This window comes from Thunnus maccoyii, chromosome 7 (assembly GCF_910596095.1).
Source record: "Thunnus maccoyii chromosome 7, fThuMac1.1, whole genome shotgun sequence".
Taxonomy (NCBI): Eukaryota; Metazoa; Chordata; class Actinopteri; order Scombriformes; family Scombridae; genus Thunnus; species Thunnus maccoyii.
Window position 1 is genome coordinate 11,826,612 of NC_056539.1, and position 27,850 is coordinate 11,854,461.

General features: G+C 41.8%; 1 protein-coding gene across 1 annotated transcript; it reads left to right on the forward strand.

The window, feature by feature from the left end:
- The first annotated feature begins 703 nt into the window (after nucleotides 1–703).
- Nucleotides 704–27,611, forward strand: fgf22 (fibroblast growth factor 22). Its single transcript, XM_042417015.1, has 3 exons — nucleotides 704–1,082; nucleotides 23,714–23,817; nucleotides 25,492–27,611. Exons 1-3 carry the CDS (start codon nucleotides 710–712, stop codon nucleotides 25,684–25,686), a joined length of 672 nt encoding a protein of 223 aa, XP_042272949.1. The 5' UTR covers nucleotides 704–709; the 3' UTR covers nucleotides 25,687–27,611.
- The last annotated feature ends 239 nt before the right edge of the window (nucleotides 27,612–27,850 follow it).

Genomic DNA, 27,850 nt, shown 5'->3' on the forward strand with positions numbered 1-27,850 from the left:
TCTCTTTCTCTCTGCCTCTCTCGTTCTCTCAGTATCACACACTCACGCATACACACACTCACACACACACAGTCAGTCACCAACCCTCATTCAACTCCCTCTCAGCCACGGGTCAGCAGCTCAGACAGGCACCTTGTTCCTCTCCAGCTGGAAAGAGCACAGCATCGCAAGGTGCACACTCACACACACACACACACACACACACACACACACACACACACATACTTAATCATAGAAACACACACATCAATACACACTCACTCACACACACACAAACAAACACAGAGACACATGCGCATCACCATACATCCCAGGACTTTATCTGTGGAACGGGAAAGAAGACTTCAGTCCAAGGAGGAGAACAAACAGAAACAAGGAGCGCCACTAGAGAGGAACTTTTAAAAGTGGATTCATAAAATAACAACACTATATGAAAGGAGCGGACAAATAGAATCAAACAACAAGACAGAAGATGACAACTGGGGAAACTTTGACAAACTGGTTGCTGTAGGAAGGCCTTCTGTCATCCCATGTTTCCCAAAGAGCAACTGGGTCATCGGTGACATCCAGAGGGTCTGCTGTGAGTGCCATTTCCCTTCGTTCTCTCATCAGGACTCCCACCCTCTTGTCATCCCTCCACTGGGACATCTCCCCGATCACCAGCATGCCTACAGCTTGCAGAAGGTGCACCTTGGGAGTCTGACCCACCATGTGCAGATGGACGCCGTCCGTAGCTCATCTCTATCCTGAACCTGCTCTTGGCACCACCACCACTGCAGCCTCCGCTGGGCGAGTTCTCTCCCTGCCCAGTGCAGCCTCCCTTTGCCTGGCATGCTTCACCCTGCTCCTGGTCACCGCTGGCACTGCCACAGGGGCCTGTCCTCCTGGGTTAGGGCATGAACCCCTTCAGGTGCTGGCGAGTGGCATCAACTGTTCATGGACATTGGAAAGGCACACTCGCAGTTACAATCACCTAGAGGGTGACGTCCGACTACGGCGGCTTTACTCTGCCAACAAGTTCTTCCTCTGCATTGACAAAACAGGCAAGGTGGATGGCACTCGGCGGAAAAACTACGCAGACAGTAAGTAGCTGGCACAGCCAGAGTGCATCTATGTTCTGTATCTCAAAAGTGTGTTAAGTGTCAGAGAGCAGACAGGGAGCAGACCAGATGCCCTGTGACGTTCTCACTTTTATTTTTATGGTTGGACTTTCTTATCTGTTCTTTTTTATAGTTATAGCAGCTCATCTGAATATCCTGCAGCTATGTCACTGCTGAGCTATTTGTGTTGTGTTTAGAGCATGAGAGATGCGTTGCTAGGTAAGAAGGGAATACCCTAGTGTGGATTTAAGCTCCTCGTGGGACAGCCGGCACTGAGTTTACAAGAAAGCTGACTTGTGGAAAGACATTGAGCATCAGTTGGCAATGCAAGTTGGGCTTGGAAAAAAAAAAAAAACTCTTCAGGGTCGCTGGGGATTAACTTGTCAAAACCGTGATGAAAGTGCATCAGTTGTAAGTAGCAGATGTACACAGAAACGCATTCTTCTGACAAATACAAACACAGATTCACGTGTACTCATCACAGTTTGATCAGTAATAACTAAAGAGACATAAATTTGAAATTTAAGCTCCTGAGAAAAGAGCTGGTTCTCTCTGTGTGTGCAGGCATGTGTGCATAGGTAGTAACTTCAATCTGCAGAGGCATTTGGGCTTTCTCTGCCAAGCAATTTGCCATCACATTTTTCCGGAAATTGTGCACAGAGTCTCCTATCTGTATTTCTCTTCCTGGCACCACACCATGCCTTTCAGCACCTGCTCAGACACTTCCCAACGTGATCACTGTGTTCAGTATGCAGCAGTGCAGGTCCAGATAGGTTATTCTGTTGGTAAACCTGTAGTCCAATCTGTGGTTTAGGGACACCTGAGAAGAGGTGTCTCATAGAGCAGCCGTGCCTCTTCAGCGTGTCCATCAATGGGTGTCTTTCAGATGTTTGACCAGGTCAGATGAGCCGACTGTGGTCATGAGCTGACCTCCCTCTCCATTAGTCACTGACTGACTGACTGACTGGATGGCCCTTAGAGACGTTTATGCCTTTGACGGTAATATTTATGTATTTGGTCGTTAATGACTTTTTATACAAGTGGGTGAGTCAGAGTTTTTCCACACAGCTACTGGGGGCGGGAGCAGCTGCTGCATCCAGCGAACAGGCCAGTCAGTCTCTTGCCACTGTTTCAATAAGTTCCAAGTTGCAGACTGGGTGACATTTGTTAACCTGTCGGGATTAGTCACCTGGCAGAATCATTTAAAACCACACACACTGGTAGAAATTCAAGTTGTGATGAATTATTACGGTGTTAAATTTGGACCCGTGAGCTTATCCAAGTTGGGACATTATTCTTTCATATTAGAGGTAATATATGTCAGCTACCATAATAAAATATTACTCCCAAGCTCTGCTTGAATTTGACACTTCAGAAGTCATATTATGAGAGTCGTAGCAATACCAATTTGGCAACATGAGGGGATTTAAATTGAAATAAGTGTCCAGAGTCTTTGGAGAAAAGCAAATGTTATGCCTGAGGATTGTGAAATTCATGCCTTTTCTTGCCATGGTCATGTCATTAATGCTTAGGTGCTTGCAATGGCTCTCTATGAAAAAGCGCAGTCCTCTTACATGTAATGTCCTCATACACTTCAGCCATCATCCTCTCATTTCCTTTGGTGGAAAGAACGATTCTCTCTGTGCTCACACAGAGTGAGGATGTGTACCTGCACCCTGAGCTGAGCACAGTGCCAAGCCAGTGGTCATGTAGGCTTTGCCTTAAATTGAACAAAATGGACCTTGTGGTCAGTCTGTGGTAGCGCCTCACAATGGGACAGATCTAGTTTAAGGCCATTTTGAGGTCTCACTCTGTTTCTGTGTGATGCTACCATTACTACCATCACATAAAAAGACTTTTCAATCAGACTTAAAGCCTCCTGACCCAGAGAATTTCTTGATACTGATATGGTGGCCACGCAATAAATGAGAGTGGGTGGACTAGCAGGAAGTTGTACATATTTAATGACAAGAGCAGTGACACAGATACTAGACCGCAAAATCAACATTACTCCCACACAGAAAAGAGGACAAATCTCTTTTAAGGATTCTATTGATACTTTTAAGAGGTCTCCTTTGTGTAAAACCTAAAACGGAAGTATATTAAAGTATTGTGTGCACATGCTTGAATGCTTGTTCACACAAATACAGACACAATGTCAGAGACACAGCACTGTTTTTCTTTCTTGCTTGTGCAAGATGAAGCGCTACCCAGCACAGTTTAACCTACTGCAGCTCAGGTCAGGACTGTCCTTAAGCCTGAATGCCCAGCAGTCTGGCCGACCCCTCCTCTGTCCTCTGTGTTGCCCTTACACTCTTGTCGACGCAGCTATATTGCCCTGACAGCTCTGCCTGCTACACCCAGCCCCAGCCCTCACCTCCACCCCACTCAGTTTTTCCAACCCCAACTCCCAACTCCCTCTCAGGTGCAAAAACAGTCGGAATTAGTCAACAGGCTCTCTCTGCTAATTGACGTTGGAAAATATTGTATCAATCCCAGTGGAACAGTGGCATGGAACAGCTGAGGGGAGAGGCGAGAAGGAGAAAAACTGACTTAGAGGGATGGTAGACAGGTTTGACGGTAGAGAAAAGTGCAAAACAGTGAGTGAGTAAGTGAGTGAGTGAATTTTTGTTAATTGGTCTTGAGTGTTAGATTACTAGGAATTAGCTATTAGTATGACCTGCAACAATATTTCACAGAAGTCATTAAAATGTCCTTTCCAAATGTTACTTTAGGACAGATAAGATATTGAGTCTCTTTTTTGATTGTGAGATGCTAAACTTTCATCAGCAAGAGACAGGAGAGGCTCAACGTGTAACAGTAACATCTCCAAAGTATTCAGAGAAAAATTGTCCCGCCTTGTCTGTGCACACATGTACAAATATACTCAAACAAACACACAAACACTAAGGTTTCAGGTATCTGTTCCTGAAGTTTATCAGAATCAAGCTTATCGACCCTTTAAAGCATTTGTTAATCAAACCAGAGAGATAAAAATCAGACAAGATTAATGGCCAGATTATAATTTGAGTACAGTCTGTGACACAACAGGCTCTAAATATAGATCCACTGATAATTACAAACCACTTGATTATAGAGGTTACTAAAAATAGCTCACTGAAATAGCTATAAGAAGAGACAAAGTACATAACTTTGAGGGACTGAAGAGGAGGGCCTCGATATGTTTTTCTTTTGACTTATGGTAAAGCAGAAAATGATTGAGGGGAAAAACACACTCAAGTGTTTACAAAAGCTCCAGAGGCAGGTACGCATCATATCCTGTCCTGGGTCATCGGTCATAGCCTGCTAATTAGACAGTGCTACAGCACAACAGCTGTGTGGGCACACCCAGCAACTGTTTCATGATCAATTGCAACGGCAAATCATAAGGCTGAGTGGCACAGTAGAGTGGAATAGAGAAGAGTACAGAAAAAAATACTTCATATACAGTCACTTAAGTCAAATTCAGTTAACACATGTAGGGTAATTGCAATTTTACGGCTTTAATTACAAGCCTACTTATTCCCCTCTTTCTATTTCGTTTTACAAATTCTTAGGTCTTTTAGTTGGCACGCTGCACTGCATATATTTTATTTTTTTCAGCTCATTTTAAAGGATGGACTGTTAAATTTTGGGTGTGTGTGGCTGAAGGCATCAAACACTTGTGCAGCCTCCAGGTAGTGACAGCCCATTCACCCTTAGGAAATAAGGTCACCTCACCACACCGCTATAATCGCAGAAGTCACTGCGGCCAGACTCCATTCTGCCTCTACAGCCGTGAAACTCTCACAGCCAGGGTGTGTTGTGTTTACCAAATTTCCCTTGGTGTGCAACATCTCGCTGTTTGATGTGAGAGTTTTCCGAGTTCATGAGTATTTGAGTTGGATGGGGCCCATGGGAAGAAAATCTTCCACCCCACTGAAATATGTTGTGGAAATTATTCAAACTTGTTTTAGACAGGGGAAACTGTCACTCACCAGGGAGAATTTGAAAATTGGAAAAGACACGACAAATGCTGCAGACAGATGACTCTATCCGCCTAAAAGGTTTGACCAGTTTGACAGAACTGGCGGGGATGAAAATAAGTAGAAAAATTAAGTTGATAGTGAGGACTGTGTGAATTTTTTGTGAAGAAAAAAAATTGGTAAATTTTAGTGTAATATCCTGTTCCTGTTTCGTTGTGGGTTAATTGGTTGACTTGTAACTTTACAGATACGGGAATGGTTATTTTGTTGTTGTTTTACTATTTTATGTGAATACCAGAACTCACCATTCTTGCATCTAAATATAGAACTTGGTCTCTAAGTGTAAGAGTAAAATATATAATAATATAGTAATATATATAAATATAAATATATAAAAATATAAATCAGTTATTTACATTTTGGCTGATAGTTATTTTTTTAATAAAAAGATTTTTGATGAGGATCCTTTCAATTAGTTTTTTGTGACTAACATATGTGTTAGGGTGTACTTATATGTACTATGTAATATTGATCAATATATCAGTCCAGTATAACTCACTCTAATTTTTTTTAATAATAAGGAAAGTATCATTATTTCCCACTTATGAAGAGTCAGTCTCATAAAATAACATACTCACAAAGGCTCTTGTTAAAAGAATAGTTTGACATTTTGTGGAATACACTCATCCACTCCTTGCTGATAGTTAGATGAGAAGATCGATGTTCACTTTCATGTCAGGGTTAGCTTAGCTTAGCATAAAGCCTGGAAACAGAAAGCCTGGCTCTCAAAGTAACAAAATCCACCTAATAACACCTCTAAAGTTCACCAAATAACACATTATATCTTGTTTGTTTAATCCGTATAAAAACGGAAGTATAAAATGGACAATTTGGGGTTTTACGTAGGGTTGCGTGGGACTGTTTCTTGGCTGGGTGCAGTGACTTCATGAAGTCTTTTGTTGGCAGACAGCGAGTGGAGACTCCAACAAATGTGCTTTAGAGATGGAGGCAGGCAGATTTTTTATTTTTTTTGAATGACAGCCTCAATGCTAAGCTAACCAACTGCTATTCATATTCGACAAACAGATAAATAAAGCGAATATGTGTATTTCCAAAAATGTCAAACTATTCCTTTAAATACTGGCCATCATACTGTACTAAAAAAGAAGACATGTGTAGAGGACATTATTTTCTTCAACAGCACCATAAACTACTGCCTCCAAAATGACCATAAAATAAATCAACACAGATCAAATAAAACCTGAACATTATAACCTTTATGAAGGTAGGATTTATTGCAGGGCTGTTGTATTATACGGCATTCGTTTATCCAGATGTACCTACTGTAATAAACTGGCAAATGAGTGTATATTTCTATTTGTAAATATATTTGTGGAGCTTTCCACATGGACTTTTTAAAAAAACATTAACATAAGGTCAGACCCTGCAAAAACATAACTATTCTCCATCATCAGCTCATGTTAAATCTATAGGCTCCAATTTGGGGACAATGGCATTCACATGCCAAAACGGCAGACATTACAAAATGTCTGTTCTGCGCTGTCTGCCATTTCAAAGGTGTAAGAAAGTTTATTCTGTCCTGGCCTTTCTACATCCTCATCATGACTCACCATTAATTCTGGTAGAGCTCAGACAGGGATGTGTGACTGGATCAACAGCACCAGAGCTGGAGGGGCTAAAGAGGGAAGCACCTGGCCGAAGGAAGTGCTTTGGTGTTTTGAATTGGGAGAATACACATGTTAATGAGGCTAGGAGAAGGGCTGGGGCGTGCTCTGCTCAGTATTGAGGTGGAAATTAAAGGCTGGAGGAGTGCTGGAGCGTTTCCCGTTGCTCATTAGGCATTATGTAAGGTTTCCTCCGGGTCGTCTCAACTGAGAGGGCATTCGTGGACATTTTGGATGCCAGCAGGAGGGTAAAATCCCACGAATCGTGCATTTATTATCCCCCCAGTAGAGGACAGTGGCCTTAGCCTGTGGGAGACAAATGAAAATCGACCCTTTGCCAGCTGTTCTTGGTATGGAGAGGTCAAAAGCTAAATAAAACATCACAGGTGCACGTATGCATGTTGAACATGCATCTTAAACCCTTCACAGAAGCGCGCACACACACACCGACACTGTCCTGGGAACATTGCAGGACAAGAGTGTCAGTGTCACTCTAATTAGCCGAGCATCCCTGGTTTCTGCCACCAAGGTTTGATATCATGAATGGGCTCTAGAAATGTAGCAATTAGTAGCTAACAACCTTTACCAGTCTGGCTCCGGCTCCTCTCTGGGATTTACTGGGTTCATCAGCAGGTTTATAGAGTCTGACTTTGGCTCCAGCAGCCAATTCCTTTATAACATCCCACAGCTCTGGACATCCTGTGGGTGTGAAGGGAACACAAAAGAGAGGACTTCACAGTGCCAGGAACCAGCTACTTGGACCTTAAAGCAATTGATTTGCACAGATGATCTGAAAAGCTTGTAAAAAAAAAACAAAAAAGCAAGACAGACACTGAATACAATGTTTAAATATATCAGTTTCTAAATTCTTGCAGGAAGAAATAGTGTGAACATCATAAAACGATTTAAGAGTGTAATACAGCAGGACTGGGGTCGGACACTTAAAATATTCTTTGAGCCAGAAAAAATAACCATTATACTTGCATCTATATTCCATCATTTTCCCATGAGCAGACTATCTGTCGCTGTCCAAAAGCTACTCCCCGAATGATTTAGGTGCTTTATACACCATTGTAACGAGCTACAATTAATTACAGTATGGCAATGCAATATTGCACATGGCCTCAGCCAAGCAGTACACTTTTAAAACGGGAATGAAGAGTTTGGCCTTTTCCTTAATAAGAGGACATTAGTGCTGTTATTACTAAGTGTGCTTTTTTTGTGAAAGGTGTAAAATAAGTATTAATTAGATCATCTGGGAACAGTCGGCCAGCTAGTCTTACTCATGCAGCACCACATTTGAAATCATTTGCCAAAGGAAATACTCACCAAGGAGCAGCTCACATCTCGGACCATACACACACACACACACACACACACACACATACACACACATACACACACTGACGCAATCAGCCCATTGAGTCAGGGGTGACAGGTCTTGCCTCAACCTTAGATAGACCAAGACAGATTAATGGTTTTGTTTTGACCCTTCCAATAAAGCCTCTCACCTCCCGGCTCAAACTGAGCCAGACATCATGTCTTGGAAGGCATTTAACCACTGGCCCAGGAATAAAGAAGCTGAAAGAGAACCCCTGCTGTAGACGGGGGAAAAAAGAAACAACTTGGCATCCCTAAATACAGCTACGGCTGACTGGCTACAGGAGTTTAAAGGTTTACAAATTTAACCTAAAATCACAAGGAGCCTGGGACTGGGAAGCAATAATAGCAGGAATGTAATGCACCTGTTGCCCTAAAGACAGATATCCCCCCCTGTATGATTTGCTCCAGATCATAAAGGAACTAATAAGAGGCAGTAAAATCAGGCGTGTCAGTCTTTCTCACTGGTGACGCTCAGGTATATCTGGGACTCCCTGACCTCTTTCCTGTGTAACTGTAAGTCGCAGGAAGCTCTGTAGACTTTCAATAGACTTTAATCTCTCTCTCTCTCTCTCTGCCACAAACAGCTCACACACACATACACACACACACACACACACACACACACACATGCATAAACAGAGCAACTACAATATGCCCGTCAGTCAGTCTGTGTTGCTAATTATTGACTTGCTGTCAGGCAATCAAGTCATAAAAATCTAAGTGCAATAGCCTGGAAATCTGTTAAATCATGACATCTCTGTAGAGAAATGGTGCTGCATCACTAATTTCTGGAAATTAGATATTTACTATAATTAACTGATCACACTGATCTGTGCGGTAAATACGCACCGGAAATCTTGAAATAATCAAGCATTTCTTATCAAGCAGATATTGCATCATGTATTTCTGTGCTCTTATTTCTGTGAGTTGAGATTATGCAGAGTGATTTCAAAGAAGTCTCTAGAGCCACGTTAGCAGCTATGTGAGGCTGTAATGCTCATTATAAAGAAAAGCAAACTGTTAAATAAATGTTGGACAAATTGAAATTTCAACCTGATGATGGCGCTAGATGAAAAGTCAGAGAATCGCCAAAGTTAGCCATAAAGTCCATAAATGTCTGCACTAAATTGCATGTTGATGCATACAACAGTTGTTCACTCGGAACCACAAATGTCAACATCATGGTGGTGCTAGAAGAATTATTGGGGGAATCATCCAAATCATTAGCATTCATCCTCTGGGGACCATGAATGTCTGCACAAAATTTCATGGCAATCCATTCAACAGTTGTCGAGGTATTTCAGCCTTGACCACAGTGGTGGTGCGATGGACCAACATTGCTGTCCCGTTGAGCAGTGCCGCTAGCGTGGCTAAAAGGTTTACCAGACAGTATGAGCCCATGATAGTGGTAGTGAGTTTAAGTAATGAGTGACACACATATATACACATACAGCTGGAAGTAGAATACAGCGCTGAGAAACTGCAGTTTAAAATGTCAATCATAATCATATAGTAGTTGACAATGTTACAATTTATAACTTGTAGATATAACAAGCTCTTAAATTCAAACCTTAAATTCCCAATCTGGGATTGGAGTTCTCACATGATCTGCATTCCAGTTGTAGTCCATATACTAGCAGAGTTCAGAGTTCACATTTGAATATGGACCGTGCACAATCTAGTACATGGGTGGCAACTTAAAAATGCAGACCATATGGACTAACTATTAAGGGAAAACAGGGTACAGCTATCTCAGATTGAACCTTAGACTGGATTATTTAAATGAAATTTAGTTAACAGAACTCAAACAAGAGTTATATTTAGATTTGTATTGGATTTTGATGAAATTTGAATAAAAGCAAACAATCTGAAAGCTTTTTGTCCTGCTAGGTTAACAACCCCCACGCTGCAGTTCTTGTGCCTTGAAGAGTGAAGCAGAGAAGTCATTATCTGGACTGAATAACCGCTTAGCAAATGCGTTTCCTGAAAGTAGAAGTAGGATAATTAATGCAAATGTGGGTGGCTAAAAACAGCGACTCCAGTGCAGGTCCGTGCATACCGACAGGTTGAGACCATTCAGCTTCTTCTCTGAACTGCATTACACACATCCACCCATACCTGCTTTTTATCTCTACGGCTATTTCACTAAACGAATGCGAGCAGGATGTGAGTATCGTGTCAGAGCTCTTTGAATGTGTGTGTACATTTAGAATGCATGTGCCTGTGTTTATACTTGTGCCATTGCAGGAGCATGAAGTGGACCCTAAACTGAAAAAGATGTGCGTTTCCTTTCCCTAATGGCTAATATGAACCAGACCTTACCTTGCACTCAATTCAGATGCATGTGTGTGTGTGTTTGCATGCGTGCTGACTTGTGCACACGGGTGTTTTCCTCGTCTGGAAGGCCATGCTCCTCATTAGAACACAGAGGGTGGCACAAAACATTGCAGTGATATAGTTGAGGCAGTACAGTACACACCATACACCACTTTTTACTCTTGTGCTAATTTTGTTTCTCAGACAATGAGAAAGTGGACATAAATCATAAGGTTCATGCATGACATTGTCTCTACACATCTAATTTTGGATGACTCAGGACGAAAAAATCTAGGTTGTCATAATAAAAGTGGACTGACACCTCTGCTGCTTAAAGTCTGCAAAATATTTCACCTCTTTCTGTCTTTACAGGCAGAGGCTGCTTTGATGTAAACCCACTGTTTAACCTTCTACATATATGTTTATATACTCACATCGTTCACTATCATCTCCTTGTCTCCTTCTTTTTGTCTGTCCACCACTTTCTACCTATCACCATCTCTCTCCCTCTCCTGCTGTCTCCATTTCCCCCTCTCCTCCCCTGCAGTGGATAGGATTGAGGTCAGGGCCCTTTGGCCAGTGGAGCAAGTGACAGCTCTGACAGAGCCCTGATTTCACTCTTGTGCCTTCTGTCACCTCCCTGTATGCCCATCTCATTTTAATAATGTAAATATGGGGCAAGTTCAGGCCACAGAGAATATTCTGTGTCCTGGTGCTCATTCACTGGAACCTTGCTGCACACCTGAGCCACACATGCAGACACTTATAGTTGGCAGTACTCTCCAAACTGAATCGGATCTGCTGTTGAATATGAAACAAGAAGTAAAAAACAACTCTTAACATCCACAAAAGATAAAGGAGCCAACACGATTGACAAAGTCCTGGGAACAACAAGAAAACATATAATTACACCTTAACACACCGCATACCAGTCACACGAGGAGGCAAAGCTGATGGGATGGATGATAGAGATGGGAAAGATTCGTACCTTTATGACGGCTGACTTCATCCAACAACTCAAGCCAGTTTCATGATCACATAGTTGGTCGTGTGAGTGTTAAAAAGTAACGTGCATTGACAATATGGCACTATGTCCATGTTATTTGGCTTTAATTTACTTTAACAAGGGAATTTGACTGACGTGAGGCGTCCATGTTTGCGTGGTTTTCAGGCTCCTCTGTATTAATGCCAAGTTGGATATATTGGTGTTTACAGAAAAATCCAAATTTACCAGTAGTAATTTCAACTTGAATGTTGACATGAACGCTCTTTACAAGCTGGAAACTTGTAATTTTGATAGCTCCATTATGACACAAATGCTGCATGAGCAAATATTTAGACAAATTCAGCTAGCTAACTGTACCGCCAGCTTACCTACAACTTAATTTTGGAGGCATGAGGTGGCATTAATAGCCCCTACAGCTAACTAGTCTTTTGGAGTACTGGCCAGTGTAGATTCACTGTAGTTAAAACAGACAGAGAATGCTGGTTTGGTTCTGATGTGGCTGCTCCTCATAACTGGGTGACGAGTTTTCTACTGAAATCCCAGTGAAGATGAACATAGGAAAATTTAACCAAGGCCTTTGTTTTCTCCTGATTATGTTTCCACTCCGAGTGGCTGAGTCTGGTCAGGACACCCAACCAAACCAGCCACAGATGCAACACACCAGCTTACTGCAATTTAGTGGCAAAGGGGAATGACCTCAGTCTAATGTGGATCCCACCATCCCGGCCCACCCTCCCTGGGTACCAAAGTGCAGGAAACTGCAGAAGCCGTGAGTCACAAAGCTCTCGGCGGGCAGATCTGCTCGTAACTATCTGTGAAGCCTTTGATAGCTTGCCGTTCGCTTGTTATAGATGTGATGCATGATTTGGAGGCAGTTTGCCCTCCCGTTTTCCCTCCTTGATTAAAGAAAAGGCCTCTTGTTGGTAAGATTGCGGCCCCTGAGTACCACACAGGCACAGACAACCATGCAGGGCGCACACCGTGGGCTTCGTTAACCTTTTTCACCTCTGCTATCCCTCAGCCTCACTACACCGGCCCTCCAAACCACCACTCACCCACCCCCTCAGGTTGTCCTCTAGTGTTACCTTTTCAGGCTGGCTTTCCCCCACCATGCTCGTAAATTTGGGGTTTGATCAGCGGAGGGTCTTTGCCCTCTGATTCAGCATCCTGGAGGTTCCTAATGAACTGATTGATGTTCCATTACATACAATCACAGCTTAGTGTGCCCAAGGAAGTTAGTGCTCAGTGCTTGTATACCATGGAGTGCATGCTGACAGGACATGCAGGGACACTAATTACTGTTTGATGGGGACTGTATGTGTGTGGTAGAAGAGATTTCATTGCTTGCCTCACCTTTGACCTCCTAGCAGTGTGAGTCAAACTGAGACTTTTTAAGAGCTTTGTCATTGTCTTTCACTAAACCCTTTTCTTTCGACAAATTTCATTGAGTGTAAAAGGAGTGTTTTTGTTCAATCACACACACAACTGCCTCCCCACACAGATATCTCCAGATGTGGATGGTGATTCTTGAGTATTGGGCCAGTCTGTCTGGGGATAAATCAGACAGACTAATCTGTCCTGTGAGGGGATGGAGAGTAATTGGTCACATTTGACCCCCGGCCTTGTGGACTGTGGGAACGCAGGCTTTATCTACCAGCGGTAATTGGCTAATGAAACACTTCCGCAACTCCTCCACTAGATTGTCATCCACCAGTTGGGATAGAGTAAGGCATGTGTGTGCGTATTTCTGTGAGTGTGGCCGCCACAAGTGGCCAAGAGGCATGTGTGCGCAAGTGAGTGTGTTTGTGTGTTTGTGTGTAGTCTCGAGAAAATGGCAGGATGCGGAACTCCCTGTGGCCATCTCCAAAACTTTATCAACAGCATCAGTCTTATGATGCCTTAAGCACGCTGATATACATTGACAGAACACACATTATGGTTGTGTGGTTGCCATTACAGTTTAAATTTAGGTTTGAAGAAGGAATGGTTAATGTAATTCAAATGAAATCTTTTGCCCGAGGCAGGGCTTTTTGTGCGGTGCATGTTGTGTGGTGACATGATTGAACATTTAGGTTTTACTCACAACACCAAGGTCTAGAGGTGGGCATCAACTGATGCATTGCAGTTAGAGCCTTGCATCACATTTTATTGAATTTTTCTTGTGTTTTGTAGTACTTTTGTGCAATCGTTTATCTGGGCAAAGTCATGCCCACAATCGAAAGACAAGAAAAGCAGAGTGGGGAGAGTGAGGTATGGAGGTGGGGGGTGGTGGGTACTAAGAAAAAAAGGCTAAAGTTACGGTGGTGAGACAATGTCTCTGAGGTCCCATCAAGTGAGCCATTCATAGATGCAGGCCTACTAGTTTGTGGAGCCAGGGAGACACTGCGATAGAGTGGGGCCCAGGGTGGCCTTGTCTTTTTGTCCCAAGCTGACCCCTGCTCTCCTGCCTGGCCTCTGCGCCCCTCACCTGGCCTGTCCCAGCGCTCTGGTAACAAGATACCTGTAATTTGCTCTAATGGCCTTTGAAAGACCTGGCTGGGCTAATCCCTGGAGTACTTCTCCCAGCAGCACTGTATGAAAGGGTGGGGGTAACAGGGCCGAGTGTGAGTCCTGAAAGAGGACCAGCCTCTGGATTGTGTGTGAGAGAATGTCACCCCTTGCGGCCGGGGTTGGGGCCGACGGAGTGTGGGAGTCAGCTTTCAGCAGATCACCACCATGTGGCATGTTCACAGGCTCAAAAAACCCAGGCCAGGGCTTGTAGAGAAGTAGATTTACTGGTTTACACCTCCCTCAGCGGCTCAGTCTGGCAGGAAGGGGGGACAGGCAGAAGACCAGCCTGCACACAACTTTGAGAAACTGATTCCAGATTCCTTTCATAATTTGTACTATAGTTCTTTATCATTGATGTTGAGACTGATATCCCTGAGACTACTGTATACTGTACCATATGCCTTGTACACTACAGTACCTCCAAGGAAATGTTATTATTGGTTTCATTAATAATAGCAAGAAACATTTGCTGAACAAAAGGTCCTGGATGTGGACACTGACTGATTAAAAAGACAGGTGAAAATAATCTTATCAGTCTCATCTGCACTCTCATCCCTCTAGAGATTTTAATGGAATGTGGGAACGGCGAGCAATATGTAGGGAAGACCAGCCCTATGCCAGTCTTTTCTCTCTTTTCTTCCTGTCCTTTCTATCGATCGTCCTTGTTTTTTTAACGGGGTGGGTCACATGCAGAGTCCTCACAAACATGCACACAGACACAACGCACACATGCAGACCAATCTTCCTGTGCCCTACATCCACAAAAAAGTCATATTCAAATGGCCGCACACATGCACACAGTGTGTACAGAGTGGTGTAGAGAGTGACAGCATGTTTAGATCTGTGAAGGTTCAAGTGTGTAAGAAGGAATAATCCTGTTTCTTATTTCCTTTTCTGTTACTTTAATTATGTGCATTTAAAATTTTATTTGATCAAAGCAAACAACAGTTGAGTCGACTGTCCAGGAATTCAGAACTAAACTAGGCAAAAGAAACACTGTTCAGACTTCCAGACAGTCTGAGCTCATTTGAGGGACAGAATCAGATCTCAGAGCCAGGTTACTCGACATGTTGGCTCTTGGACTTGTCGCTCTGACTAACATGTGGTGGCTGATCAGAGTGAGGGTTGGCCAGTTCATTCAATTACTTAGTATCTTGGAGATTTTTCTTTATTTTTTCTTAACCTTCTTACCTTGTTTCTTGCTTCTATCTCAAAAAAAGAACAAAAACCTAAGTGCAGGCAGTGTCAGCCTAAGTCAGCCTTCCAGCCTTGTTCTTGTGTGTGTATTTTCAGGGCGGACATATCTCATAGCTGTTGGTAAGAAGTGAATAAATCATCCTAGTCCTGTGAGAGTTAATAGGTATGATGCATGTCCGGAGACCCAGGGCAGACAGGCCGGTAGGGAAGGAAAGGAGGGGGTGACCCAGGCAGGGAAAGAACCAGACTAAGAGAGAAAGAGAGAAAGAGAGAGAGAGACCAAGTATAGGAAAGAGCTATAATGGAGTGAGGGACAGACGGGCAATGAAAAGCAAGCAGGCTGGCAGATGGGAGACAGGAGGAAAGAGAGAAAGACAGGTACAGTATGAAGGACAGGAGGGAGGTGCTGCCTGTAGACCGACAGCTGCTCTGCTCTGCAACAAAGAGCCACTCACACACAGACACATACCATTGCACACAACACATACACATGACACACGCACACATAGACCAAAGCACGAATCGTCTGCTGGAACAGTAGAACTTTCAGAGTGGCAGTCACAGCCCCTTGTTAATGAGACTGTAAATTTTATATTGCTGTCCAGCACTGGTTGGTCCATTAAATCAATGAGGGCATTGCATCATATTGTGCCTGATCACACTTATTCAAACAAAAATAAATGTCATCATGTCATTACTATGTGTATGAAACATTGTGGACGGTGACTCAACCATGTTGTTTTTATTAATGAAAGTGTAGCAAACCCTCCACTTTTCACCCTCAACTTCCATCCTCCCACTTTAACCAAGTCACTTTACCTTAACTTTAATAAATATAGTTTCCTCTGACCACAACCAATATGTTTGGTGGACCTTAACCCCTCCCCCCAAACAAAAACTGGGCAAAAGGTTAATTGCATTGCATATTTGTAGTGGCAATTATGTTGTCGACAAAAATATAAATATTGGTAGTGTTAGAAAATAGGGCCATTAACGTGAAAGAAATGTCAAATGATGGCAATATGTTGTAAAATGAGTTGTACAGTAAACCTCAAATAGTGAGGAAATAAAATGTACAGTACAACTGCATTTGATGTACAGTGATGTTAGTATCATCCAGTCTGGGCACAGAGAGTAATATGATCTAAAGACCTAATTTTATAATGTTAGTATGTGTTAAGAACAAATTATACCAGGCATAAAATCATTGTGGCACCCCAATCAGTGATTTCATAGCAGGTATTTTGCCTTTAAAAAGCAGATGTAAAACACCTGCTCTGACATCGCTCATTTGGGCGTGGCCAAATGGGCTTCATACTTGGAAGTTTCAGCCTGAAGAGCAGTGCCATATGATTTTCTGCCATATTTGACGCAGTGATGATTAGTATTCTATTGTGTTTCTTGCTGATCATTTATGTTGTGTGTATGTGGTTTTTCACTTAAGTTCAACAAGCCCGTAAATTACAGTACTTCAAGATCAAACAGAGTTAATAATGATATGACCTCTTTTTTTCTTGGATATGTTTCTGTTCATTCTGTTGATCATCAAATTGTCCTCCAGGATGCATAAAGATATACCTTATCTCTTATCTTGATGAAGATAATCTTGAGTCTCTGCAAACACTGTAGTTTTCATTGATAGTGAGACTATAATATATGTTGTCTTACTTAATTTGATTTATAAAAACTGCACGGTATTGTTCAAATCTTTATTATCAATCAAGCTGCAGCAAAAGGTGGAAAAATATTTCCTATTACACTACAACAACCTGGCGAGCACCCAACTCAAGTAAATCTCAAAGACCAATGACTTGTGTGGCTGCAGGAGGCGAAACACAACCTGGTGCACTCGCTGCATGCTGGTAGAAGTAGCACACAGGTGCAGGAGTCAACTAGTATGCAAAAAAGAAAATATAATATGCGTAACTTCTTTAAAGAAATATTCAGGGTTTTAAAAAAAAAGTCTTAGTTTTTCCCAGTATACCCATCGGTTAGTGATCAGTTATAGTGTATTGATTTGCATTAGACCACATATCAGAATATACACAGTTTTTACCAACAACTCTACTGACTCTTTTAGTGGAATTCCACATCATCTGCCAATCAAGGGCTTTGTGCACTTGGTGGATTTGTCCCAGAGGTGAAAAGTTTGGTCAATAAAGTATACCCCACCAAAAGAAATTCTCAGTCAACCACTACAGTCTGTGGTTTATAAGGACTGTTTTTACTCTTGTGCTTCACTCAATTTGTGTGTAACTGTGTGTGTGTGTGTGTGTTGTGACACCACTCCATCCTCTGGATTCAGCCAACCCAGAGTCTGTGTAGGACTGATTTGTGCTGTTCCTGTCTGTGCTTTCCTGATCTGCCCTGTCATGTGCTCACCCACATGGATAGGAGGGCACAGGGATAATGCAAAAAGGCTGTCTGTATTCCCTCTGCAAACAGAAAAATGCTGTTATTTTTGGATTCTAGTGATGCCATACTTAGCCCCAATCACACTTGTGAACTTTAAACATTCAGAGCCACTCAACTGTCACTATTAGTGCCTGAGTTTACCTTCACAACAAACACAAAAAGGCTTCTTGAAATGATTTAAAATTTCATTTAAAAGGAAAAAGAATACACAATAATATTTAAACTGTTTAAGCACACCAGCGCACAGCGTTCCCTGTAAACGATCCCTTTCCGTCTCAGCAGCACTGTCATATTTCACAGAAAATTGCAGATCAGCTTTCATATCACCCACTTACTGCAATGAGATCATCACTGACCCACTATCACGTGCTACACAGTAGACATATCAGACTCTCAGTATATGAGTCTCCTGTCAAGACATTCCTTCATCTGTCAGCTACCAATCAATATAGAGTGTTTTTCTTTCATTCACACAAAGAATTAGGAATGTAACATAGGCATGCAGTTTGCTCAAATATAACACATGAGTTTCATTCTCAGTCTAAAGCCACTGGAACACACAGTGGCAGTATATCTTTCAGAGCATGTTTGAAAAAGAAGGAGCACAGAGCATTTATCATCTAAATGCTCGGTCTGACCTCAGCCACTGCAACAGAAGCAGTGATTCGTGTGCTGACACACCGCTTTGCCTTGGATTTGATCAACACCACATGCTGAGTGTCATGATCATATATTTTTTTTTTTTTTTTTGTGGCTAAACATTATGTTGTCAGGGCATAAACAATGGCCTCTGCCCCAAATCAATGTCATGATTATGTTTTATAGCTTAAATAGAAGGGCGGTGTGCAATCATTGCTCATGTTTCTTTGGCTGCCTTTCAAGCTACAGGTAAAACTGACCCAAATAACTCTTTCCCTCTTGTATGTGAAACAAATCTTTTTTTAATGGCAGCATATAAAGAAAAATCACATGCAAACAGATATTTCTGCTGTGTTTTATAGGTGGTCCTATTCATGTTAATTGTGTTGGCTGTCGTACACTTAAAGGCCTCAGTATGCTTTAAAAGGCACTAGGTCATAACAGAACAGAATTACATCTCTCATGAAGGGCCACACTCAAAATTGGGAGAAAACCCTTCCATCATAGCCTTCTCCTCATTGCATCCCATTGCCTTCACAATCTTTCTCAAAGAACTCTTCTTCATGAGCGTGTGATTGTATTCTCAACATGATGAATTGTACCAATGGTGATTACAGTGCACACCTTTGAATGGTCTCTCCTCAAAAGTATTCATGGTGTAACACTCAGTTATACATACAAAAAGTGACAAAAGTAGCAAAACAGAGAATTTTAAACCCTGCATACTTTCACTCATTTGTACCCCTGGTTAATTGCCTTGTAAAATGGCCATATTTGTCGAATAATCTGCTTCAGAAAACTACAAAAATTGTGACACTGATTCCACCATAGTAAAGGGGTTTTCAGACACTGTTAGAAGACTTCATATGAGGTATACTGAAGTGTAACTTGGAAGGAAAGATGGAGGACATGTGATGGAGGTTTTCAGCAGAGAGACAGAGAGGTGTTAGACCTCAAAGATTTTGTAAATGCTCCATCAGTACAAGCAACATTCAAAGGGATATGTTGACTTGTTGCATTTGAAAGCCCATGAAATGCTTAATGTAACGTCTTTTGTTGTTTGAAATATACTAGAATATAATTGTAATAAACGTCCTTCTCAACAAGTCCTTGCTAATCATTGGTTGGTATTTTACTGTACATTCAAGGGTTAATGCGCAAGTTTCCATACCACACCACCTGTGAAGGCCTCCAGTACAGCGCCTGTTCTCATGGTAATCTCTCAAGGTGTTTAAAGCAATAGTGAGTGATGCAGCCTTTGTCTGAGCTGATACACACAGGCGGCTGCTTCGCCCAGTACCAGACCCTTCGAGGGGGTCATGGCAGATCAAAGGTGCTGGTCACAGCCATTAGGCCCGGCAGCCCAGACCCGACATGAAAAGCTTGTGTTTTGAAAAGGAGGGCAGAAGGAAAAAAACAACAGGGCCCTCTTCGTTTAAAAAGCAAGCAAACTGTGAAATAATTGAAAAGGTATGTCAATCAAGAGCAGGAGCACAGCGGGAACTCCAAGATTCCCAGGCTCTGCTCTGGTCAAGCACTGAGCCATGGAGGGCTGCTCAAGGGGGCAACCCAAGAAATTAAAGACCTGGGAAAGGAACAAAAAGAAGACAGGAGGAAAGGGGCAGAAAAATCTCTTTTTCTCACTCTCTCTTTGCTCAGTCTTTCACTCTTTTCTGCTTTAAATTTGTGATGGAAGGAACCATTTTTCCACACTTTGCAGAGCCCTATTCAAAAGGCTCGGTCATTAATAAGATCTTGTCTAGCTCTTCACCTCTCAGGTGAGTAACAAAGACTTATTGGGGGGGAGCAGCCATTGGAAGCACCTGCCCCCACCACTGAAACCCCCATCTTAAAACCAGCACCTTCACCCTGTACCCGCTCCCTCCTCCTCCCCCATACCATGAGTCTGACAAAAGGGAACCCCGTGAGAGTGTCTCTCTCTTTCCTTTCTGCCTTTTTTTTCTCCAAGGTCAGAAAAGGCTTGAATGATCTGACGATGGGCTAACGTCCAAAAAATGGGGCACGGAAAGAAAAGAAAGAGTAAAAAAAAAAAAAAGACTGGGTAAAAGACTTTTTCTGTGCTTTTAAAAATCCCATAGAGGAGAAATAAATGGCAAGTCCACAGTTGACTAGACATGTATAGTGCAGGATTTGCTTGTAATGGCAGCTTGAGCTTATTGACAGTCCCAGCCAAAACATGTCAAAGGTTAAGAGATCTTGCCAATTGCAAGTGGGAAGCCAAAAGTACCTTTTTCATGAGCTCAATAGGGCCATCAGTTGATACTTGCTCAGCAGAACACGGCGAAGAAGTGACCCTCAGTTTCCAATGCAGCTCAAGAACAAAGAGTTAATTTGTCTCCATTATTTCTCTTTCTTCTTTCTTATTTTGATATTGTTCAAAAGATCTGAAACATTTCTTGAATGAAAATTATTCACAATTTTCAAATAATTTAACTTTCTATAAACCTAGTTAGCTAACAGACTAATATAAGAATTTTGAAAGAAGCAAACTACATATTCTTGCCTGTCTGTTTAGATAAAATTTCTTCTCAACTTACACCAAAGCATATGTTAAAAAACAAGGTTTGTGATTAGATGACACATACTCAGAGGACTTACATTTTATTTGGTCTTACATGGGCTAAAGGGACATGAGTATCCAATTTTGACATTTTCCATTGTTTAAGGATTTTTTTTGAAAAATTCTGGACAGCTTTTAAAAGACCTTTATAATAAATGTTTCAAATGTTTTTAAAAAACTGTGTCAATATTACAGTACATTTTTGTACATCTGAAAGCTAAACTAAAGCCTTCCAGTAAAGTGATTTGAGCAGTTAGGAAACCCTTCTAATAGCTTGAAATACCTCACTCTGATTTCTCAGGCTTTGAACACAATGGCGTGACTTTTCAAAGCGGGCACTGTGAGTTATATGGATCTAACTGGCCTTTATAGATGTGTGGTCAAGCGTCCAGAGCCCAAGTGATTCCTCTAAACAATGTGAAATCCCCATTTCATGTCCTCAGATCTTTTATATCTGCTGACTGCTACACCAGCATGTATGAATGAAATCACATGTAGGGTACCTATGAGGCCTGAAGAGATAAAGGACAAAATTTAATGTGCTAGGAAATAAGAGTTTAGTTGAAAATAAAAATTGAAAATCTGTTGCAACTGCTATGACCCAGAAGAACCCCTTTTAATTTGTACTCATGCTTTTAAATAAAGTTCCTTTGTGACTCTAACATCATATTTTGGTCTCCTTTAGTCTATTTTCTAGCACTAAAGTCTGGGTTTTAAACCTGACATGTTAAAGCAAAGGAAATGTGACTGTTCACACCCAACTCCTTGAAATGTGTTAGATGTGACAAACATGCTTCCAACACACCTACTGTGCCTGGAACTCAAAGCAGTAAATAATGGCAAATACTGCTGGCACCACTTTCAGGCACCAGCGGTTTTCATTGGCCTGGACTAATCCCCCATAAATCCTTGCAGTGCTCCAATCACCAGCCGGGCCTCAGCTAATTGCTTATGAGTCCCTTGCACGCTCCAGGTGCCACCATAGCACACCCGGTGTTTGTAAACACAGCTCGTAAAAGAGGAGGCTGCCATCAAAGTGTTAATGTTTCCTCGGAGGATCAGAGGCAGCAGAGGAATGATGGGGGTGCAGCTGGGTTGATACCTGGATGAACTCGACTGAGGCATTCCCTCCTTCCCTGCAGCTGAAGTGAGCAGAGAGAGGGCTTCATTTACACGTTCCTGTCAGAGAAGAAAGACACTCAACAGGAGTTTGTGTTTGTTTACCTTCCCCTTCTTTTTAGTCTTTGTACTTCTTTGTGTCCTAAAGTAGATGATCTCACTTGGTAAGCACGACTAGTGATGTTCTAAGCTGAAAAAAAAAGTTTGAGATAGTTGAGTGTTAAGCGTGATGGGAGCAGCATATGTGTGTTTTTCAGTTTTGGAGTCCTTGAGATGTGCTCTCAGAGACCAGCAGCAGTAGTCTGATCGCATTAGCAGCCATCCAGTAGATTATGTATCGTTAGTGTCAGCTGTACGATATTAGACAAGAAGCAACTCTAACACAGATCATTATTTGAAAGTTGTCACAGCATTTTGAATCCTGTATAATATATCTCATATATCAATACAACCCATTATTTCAAACACAAACACATTAAGTCGAGCTTTTACGTCAAATTCAGCATCACCCTCCTTTCAAACAAAATCTGGAGTAGCACAAATAAATAAATGGAAAAAATGGCAGTGCAGGGGGAGTAGCACCTGTGAAACCCCCAGTGTGTACATTTATTTTTCATTGCAGAACGGTTTTAACCAGCGCGACTGTTCAGGAGCTCAGTCGCTGCCCTGTTCAGGACTTGCGGTTGTACTGAAGCAGCTGGGGGTTGGTCAGTTGGGTGGCCAGTGGCCCACTGCTGCTTTTATGACTCCATTTCCTACCAGCTCTCAGTCACCCTGTCCCTCAGCACCTTGATCTGGTGCTGTGTTTACAGCGTCTGTCCAAAGCCAACAATCTTTTTTCACAAATATCCAGCAGCGCCTAAATGACATGTTTTCTTCTGAATAAACCTGGTTTTCAGGGGCATAGAAAGAAGATTTCGTGCTCTGATCAGATAGCAGGCCACATCAGGGTGCTTTTAAAGGTGCAAGCAAAAAGTCATCCGTATGAGAGCTTCTTATCCAGTAATTAGCTCCTATTCAGCACCCTGTGGTAAGCCTTTAGGTCATCTCCAAAACATCTCCCTGTTGTAGCCATGACAATGGGTGTGTGCCTTTATTTTTGCATGCAGACAAAAACCAGATCAAGAGTGAGCCACATGGGACTTGTTTGCAATCAGTGCCCAGAGGAAACAATTAGCCCACAAGCTTGCCAGCTTATTCATGGGGTGAAGAGAGTTAGAGAGGCTGCTTAAGTGGCCAGCAGACACAGGTTTTGTGTCCCACAGTAAACAACACTGGGCATCATCAGGATGGAGTGTCACATCTGGAATCAAGAGGCTTTTATAGATTCAAGCAGCGAGGTGGACTGATGCTGTGCAGACTCAGACACTGTGTGTGTGTGTGCTATAGACATGTGTGTTAGAAATATTATGTAGTTCAGGATGAGGTCTGAGACTTGTAAACTTGTAAAGTTGTTCAATTAAGCTTTTATGAGAAAATAATAATAATTTCCTGTCTTTTCTGATATGATCTAACTTATCCTGTTGTTCTAAATTCTCTGAGCTTGGCTGGTCTTCTCACAAAGGGAGCTCTCTCAGGCCAGTCCTGTGTATGCGTGCGTGTGTGTTTGAGTGTATTTTCTCTTGTCTTGGGCTCTCTCCCCAGAGCATATGGCTGTCTGGTATCCTAATCGCTAATGATAGAGTGGCTTTTGATGGGGAAACTCCCAAAGCTAGATGTTTCTAACCCAGACTCTTGTTCTCTCTTTTATTTTCCAGGCCTGATGGAAATCCGATCTGTCAGTGTGGGAGTTGTTGCCATCAAATCTGTCAGCACTGGGCTGTACTTAGCTATGTCCAAGAAAGGCACGCTCTTTGGATCGGTGCGTATACAACCTGGCAACATTGTTTCTGGGGGTCAAGATGGAGGGCTGGGAAAGGGAGGGGGGTGGGGGTGAGGTATATATGTATAGGGGTCTCAATTGAGTGCCTACACAAACATGTTTGATTCTGCTCAAGTGAAGAGAAATCTCAGGAATCTTCTGTTGGAAAGTCCAGAGAAAGGTCAGAGTGTTGCTATCAATCATGGCTGTACACCTGGGCCATGGTTGATGATACCTGCAGCTTGAGTTGGCTTGTTCCACTGTCAAAATAGATAGCAGAGAAAAGAAACCCAACCAGCAATGACAAAGAGCCAGCTGGGCTCCTTTAAAAGTCTTTGCGTGCCATCTGCCAATTGCTGTTTTGCACAGCAAGCTTTCAGAAGTATTCACCCTTCTTTGTTAAAAGTAGCCATACATCAGACCTGAGGTGTGTGGTGTCTAGCTCATGAATTTACATCTTGGAAAAGGAGAAATCAGGGACAGGCAATCAGTCAGCGAGCGGTGATTAGACAAGTGACTTCAACAAGCTACATGGTAAACAGGACATATATAGACCTAAAGACGCAGTCCTTTACTAAAGTCTGAATCCTCCCATAATAACAAAAAGGCAGGTGAATCACGCTAGACTTGTATCGTCCTGATGCTATCACAGAAAGGGCCTCATTATGGCAATGAGATAATAATCTAGAAAAGGGAATGCAGCAGAATCTCTTGTCACTACAGTGTCTTTCAAGACTCTTTGACTATCTGATAAGAAGTGGTATCCACCCATGGAAAAGTGGCTTTGCTGAGTGTTGACTATTGGATCACCTTCACAGATCAGTACATCTTTAGACAAAGATGGTAACTTGAATCAAAAGCTGGACCAGAAAGAAGATTTTTTTTTTAACGTGAATGTTGATTAAAAAAAAGTTGTATATATGTCACAGTTTTAACATTAAAGGGTCAGTTCACCAAAATCACAAAAATGTATTTTCTCACCCGGTCATGCAGATAGTTTTAATTTTACGTTCCAAAGATTTCAAGATGGAATTTGTTGATGCTGCTCAACTCATTAAGAAGTGACATTCAAAAACTCTACAGCAACATGTCTTTCCAATAACAGCCGCCAAGTTACTCAGGATATTTCACAGACTTCATTGTGATAGGTTTCAGTGAGTTATCAGTTTTCAGAGATCTGTCCCAACGAAAACTTAACTGTGAGGTCTGTGGATTATCCCGAGTAACCAGAACATTGTTTCTGGAAAGACGCATTGATGTTGGGGGATTTCACTTGTCATTCATCAATGTTTTGAGCCGTACAAATGAAAACCTATTGACCACCACTGTACCGGGTTACGTTTTAGAGATGGATATCTCAAAACCCCAAACAGATGAAGGGCGAGTGAGAAAATGCTTTGTTTATTGTGATTTGAGTGAACGAATCCTTTACTTCTTGTTTAAACACTTCCAGTTTGGTATTTTAAAGACAAACCAGTTAAATACTGTGTAGGCTAATGGAAAAACTTGCCCTATCAACTACAAACACCTGGAAAATCTTTTACTGCAATAACAGACATTAACCTTTGTGCACTTCTTGGAGGTTGGCTGAGTGTAGCACAGCAGGAATAGCAGTCAGCCATTAAGCTATAGTCATCTATAATAACCTCTGTGTCTTTCTCCCTCTCTTCACAGGTGAAGTACAACCCGAGCTGCAAGTTCAAAGAGCGCATTGAGGAGAACGGCTACAACACATATGCTTCCCTCCGCTGGAAGCACGGCGGCAGGCAGATGTTTGTTTCTCTTAACGGGCGGGGGAAACCTCGGCGAGGTCACAAGGCTCGACGAAGACACCCGTCGACTCATTTCCTGCCCATGCTTCCCTCCTAGCTGCCCATGTCTGAACTCTGACCGGCAACTAGCTGGCTCACCCGCCACCTCACACTAGTGTTGATCTAGCCATGACGGTGATCTTTATTTTTATTATTCCATCCTCCCTTTCACATACCGTATTTTCTCTAATAGTTGCCAGGGCCTTCATGTACCTCAACTGCAGATGGTACCAGGCCTTTATTGGAAGCAGGATTATATAAGAGAGAGGCCTTTATTTCTAATTTCCTCTGTTTGATAAGTATATTTGCTCGTATTTTAGTAAAAGGCCCTCTTGTTTTCTGATCTGCTTCCATTTTTCTTGGTTAAATTTTTGTTACTGCATTACCGGTAATTAATTAACTAGCACTTGAGTTCCACCCAGAACGTTTTTGCAGTGTACCACTTAGCTGCAGGATGCGGGTAGCATGCTCATGGATGTATGCTCGTATTAAAATATGCGCCATTATCTCCATATTTAAACAATGTCGTGTGTCATCCATGCCCCTCCCCTTTCTGTATATTGTTGAATTTATTAAATTAAAGCGGTGGGAATGTAGCCTACATTAGAGGGCTCCACACATGCTCATAGAACTGGAGTTACATCCAGGTAACTACTATTTAACTGGCATGCACATTATAAAACAGGCACCAGGAGTTTATCCACCCTTGTTTTTTCCTGGCCTGTATTTGGGGTTGACCACATCCCCAGCCATTAATGGAGACCCCGCTTTTTGATTGAATACTGCCCACTATTAGAGAAAATATGGTAAATGTACATTTGTTGAGGTTTGTAACATTTGTAGAGTTAGTATAATTATATGTATGTTTAAGTTATTTTCTCCATTTTCTAATGATGTTCAGTAAAATGGTTCAATACAGTAGAGTTATGCTATCTTCAGGCTTGTGTCTGGCTACAGTATCTGTCTGTGTGAGTCTGTATGTACATGGAAACTTTACAGGATCGTCTGTAAAGCTGTGTTTGGGTGACTGTAAGAAGACTGATAAGTGACAGCAAAGCTTGGCAACAACAATGATATCTAGCTCATTTTAGATGTTCAACTAAAGAAGAAGAAGGGAAGTATGTGGTTCAACAGAAGTGATATTTATCAATCTGAAATGACTTATCACTATCAAAACAAAACAGAAACAACATTGACATAGCTACAGCTCTACATCTTCCTTGTTGCTTGGGATATACTGGACTGAAACTACTGGATAAGAGACACTGACCTGCACCTGATGTACAGATGAGATGAAAATCTCTTATTGACTCAAATGCATTGATAAATCTATTGTTCTGTCTGTATATGTCTATATATGACAAGAACATAACAGTAACTGGGATAACATGCTGGATTTCCTGAGATGACCTGTATGTTTGTGCATGCTTCTTTCTGATTGCTTCTCCCATCCAACAACCCACAGCTATTAGATTAGGAGTCTCATTTACTCTCTAATTCTTGGTCATTAGTTCAGCTGTGAAATAATAATATCCATTTGAGTCAAATAATGCATTATAGAGGCTGTAGGTACACCCAACGTCACATAGCAGCAACTTCATTAATTTTGTACACACATTAGTAAATGGTTCAAGTCTTGCTAACATTTTCTCAATCACAAGGCTGATGCTAATAGAACATTTAATATATTTAAGACATTTTGTACTCTTTAACTGTTTGAAGTTGATGTTTGTTATTGTTGACTTTTTGTGTTGGATTGTAGTCCTACTGTAAAAAAAAAGAAGGGAAAAAAGTAATTGTATTCAAGTCCATATTCAGCTCATTTTGTATGGTATTTTAACTGGATATTGGTACATTTGTGATCCATTTATCATAAACGGCTTTCAGCTATAGGCCAGTAATAGGAGGTTGTACTGTATATAAGGCCAAAGTCTCAGAAAAAAAACATCCTTAGATTCATTCAGCAAAGTAAAATAATTTGAGTGCCTTGGTCCATGCTGAGTTTGGTAAACTTCAATAAAAATGTGGATAAATCATCGAGTCATGGCTCAATCCCTCATGTTGGCAAGTCAATGTTTTTTTTTTTTTCATTTTGCTGTAAAATTGTGAAACATGATAATGGCATTCAGCTCTTGTCTTGTGCGTGGCACTGATTGTTAAGTGTTGGTAACATCTCCATCTGAGCTCTCTGACACAATCCCCCTCCTCATCATAATCATGAC

What these genes read in the sequence shown, in the direction of transcription:
- fgf22 (XM_042417015.1), top strand. Translation starts at nt 710, where the DNA reads ATGTGCAGATGGACGCCGTCCGTAGCTCATCTCTATCCTGAACCTGCT. An exon ending in GCGGAAAAACTACGCAGACA is followed by an intron (nt 1,083 to 23,713) that starts GTAAGTAGCTGG and finishes TTTATTTTCCAG; the next exon opens with GCCTGATGGAAATCCGATCT. An exon ending in AAGGCACGCTCTTTGGATCG is followed by an intron (nt 23,818 to 25,491) that starts GTGCGTATACAA and finishes CTCTCTTCACAG; the next exon opens with GTGAAGTACAACCCGAGCTG.